This window comes from Limulus polyphemus, unplaced genomic scaffold (genome assembly GCF_000517525.1).
Source record: "Limulus polyphemus unplaced genomic scaffold, Limulus_polyphemus-2.1.2 Scaffold3147, whole genome shotgun sequence".
NCBI lineage: Eukaryota > Metazoa > Arthropoda > Merostomata > Xiphosura > Limulidae > Limulus > Limulus polyphemus.
This window is the reverse complement of record NW_013668757.1, coordinates 122,120-124,229: the sequence shown is the minus strand read 5'-3', so window position 1 is coordinate 124,229 and position 2,110 is coordinate 122,120. Positions and strand designations below refer to the sequence as shown.

Genomic DNA, 2,110 nt, shown 5'->3' with positions numbered 1-2,110 from the left:
CAGTAGTTGACTGTATAGTATACTCAATAGTTGAGTGTACAGTACACAGAGTCCTGATACATAGTGCACAGTAGTTGACTGTATAGTATACTCGGTAGTTGAGTGTACAGTACACAGAGTCCTGATACATAGTGCACAGTAGTTGACTGTATAGTATACTCGGTAGTTGAGTGTACAGTACACAGTAGTTGACCGTATAATATACTCAGTAGTTGACTGTATAGTATACTCGGTAGTTGAGTGTACAGTACACAGTAGTTGACCGTATAATATATGCAGTAGTTGAGTGTAGAGTACAGAGTAGTTGACCGTATAATATACTCAGTAGTTGACTGTATAATATACTCAGTAGTTGAATGTAGAGTATAGAGTAGTTGACCGTATAATATACTCAGTAGTTGAGTGTACAGTACACAGTAGTTGACTGTATAATATACTCAGTAGTTGAATGTAGAGTATAGAGTAGTTGACCGTATAATATACTCAGTAGTTGAGTGTACAGTACACAGTAGTTGACTGTATAATATACTCAGTAGTTGAGTGTACAGTACACGGTAGTTGACTGTATAATATACTCAGTAGTTGAGGGTACAGTACACAGTAGTTGACCGTATAATATACTCAGTAGTTGACTGTATAATATACTCAGTAGTTGAGTGTACAGTACACAGTAGTTGACTGTATAATATATTCAGTAGTTGACTGTATAATATACTCAGTAGTTGACCGTATAATATACTTAGTAGTTGAGTGTACAGTACACAGTAGTTGACCGTATAATATACTCAGTAGTTGAGTGTATAAAGTAAGAATTAACCAGACTTACCATAGTTTCAGGATCGATCGACTTTAAAGTAAGAATTAACTAAATTTACCATAATTTCAGGATCGACCGACTTTAAATTAAAGTAACAATTATCCAGACTTACCATAGTTTCAGGATCGACCGACTTTAAAGTAAGAATTAACCAAACTTACCATAGTTTCATGATTTACCGACTTTAAAGTAAGAATTAACCAGACTTACCATAGTTTCAGGATCGACCGACTATAAAGTAAGAATTAACCAGACTTACCATAGTTTCAGGATCGACCGACTTTAAATTAAAGTAACAATTATCCAGACTTACCATAGTTTCAGGATCGACCGACTTTAAATTAAATTAAGAATTAACCAAACTTACCATAGTTTCATGATTTACCGACTTTAAAGTAAGAATTAACCAGACTTACCATAGTTTCAGGATCGACCGACTTTAAAGTAAGGAATGCCATTTCCGTCTGGACAATCGATGGTTGGCCTGAAACATAAAATTGCATCACATGACATTGTTAAGTATGTCTCACTTCTTACTGGACAATCGATGGTTGGCCTGAAACATAAAATTGCATCACATGACATTGTTAAGTATGTCTCACTTCTTACTGGACAATCGACGGTTGACCTGAAACATAAAATGGCATCACGTGATATTGTTAAGTATGTTTCACGTCTTACTGATAATGTGGTAAATCATGTTGTTATTGAGTCAATACTCTGAGTAATTTTATTGATAAATCAGACTGTAATTAAACTACTGTTCTTAATAATTTTTCATTCGTGTTACGCATTATGATCATCTCATTAGTTCTGACGCGTGGTAACAGTCGTTTCTGGTTTCACAAAAGTATTATGCTGTTATCAATACCTGATTTAAGAATGATAAAACCAACCTTTCTTTTTCTAAATAAAAGAAAAGGTATCCTTATCTTTCCCTGTGAAACATGTGGCGACCCCAAGTTGGGGGTGGAGGCTGCTTATCTGTTTGATTGGGCATTTTCGTCCAAAGCTGCATACATAGCCTTCTTTAATTTTGAACTGATAGACTAAAGAGAAAGAAGCTATTCGAAAACACCCACCGCCAACTCTTAGGCTACTCTTGTGTGAATTTAACCGTCACACTCGTAGTTGCACCTATGGACCCAACTTGCGAAGCGTGATTTTGCAGTAACCAAGGGCGTTCGTATTCACAGTTCGAGCACGTTAACACTATTATACTAGTGGCACCTATGAACCCAACTTGCGAAGCGTGATTTTGCAGTAACCAAGGGCGTTCGTATTCACAGTTCG

General features: G+C 36.2%; 1 protein-coding gene across 1 annotated transcript in view; it reads right to left on the bottom strand.

Annotated features, from left to right (window-relative positions):
* LOC111088116 (glycine receptor subunit alphaZ1-like) overlaps positions 1-2,110 on the bottom strand; it is an 85,141-nt gene that overhangs the window by 16,208 nt on the left and 66,823 nt on the right. Inside the window, exon 4 of the mRNA XM_022397107.1 lies at positions 1,234-1,301. Coding sequence (XP_022252815.1) covers positions 1,234-1,301 — 68 coding nt within the window. The remainder of the gene's footprint in view (positions 1-1,233; positions 1,302-2,110) is intronic.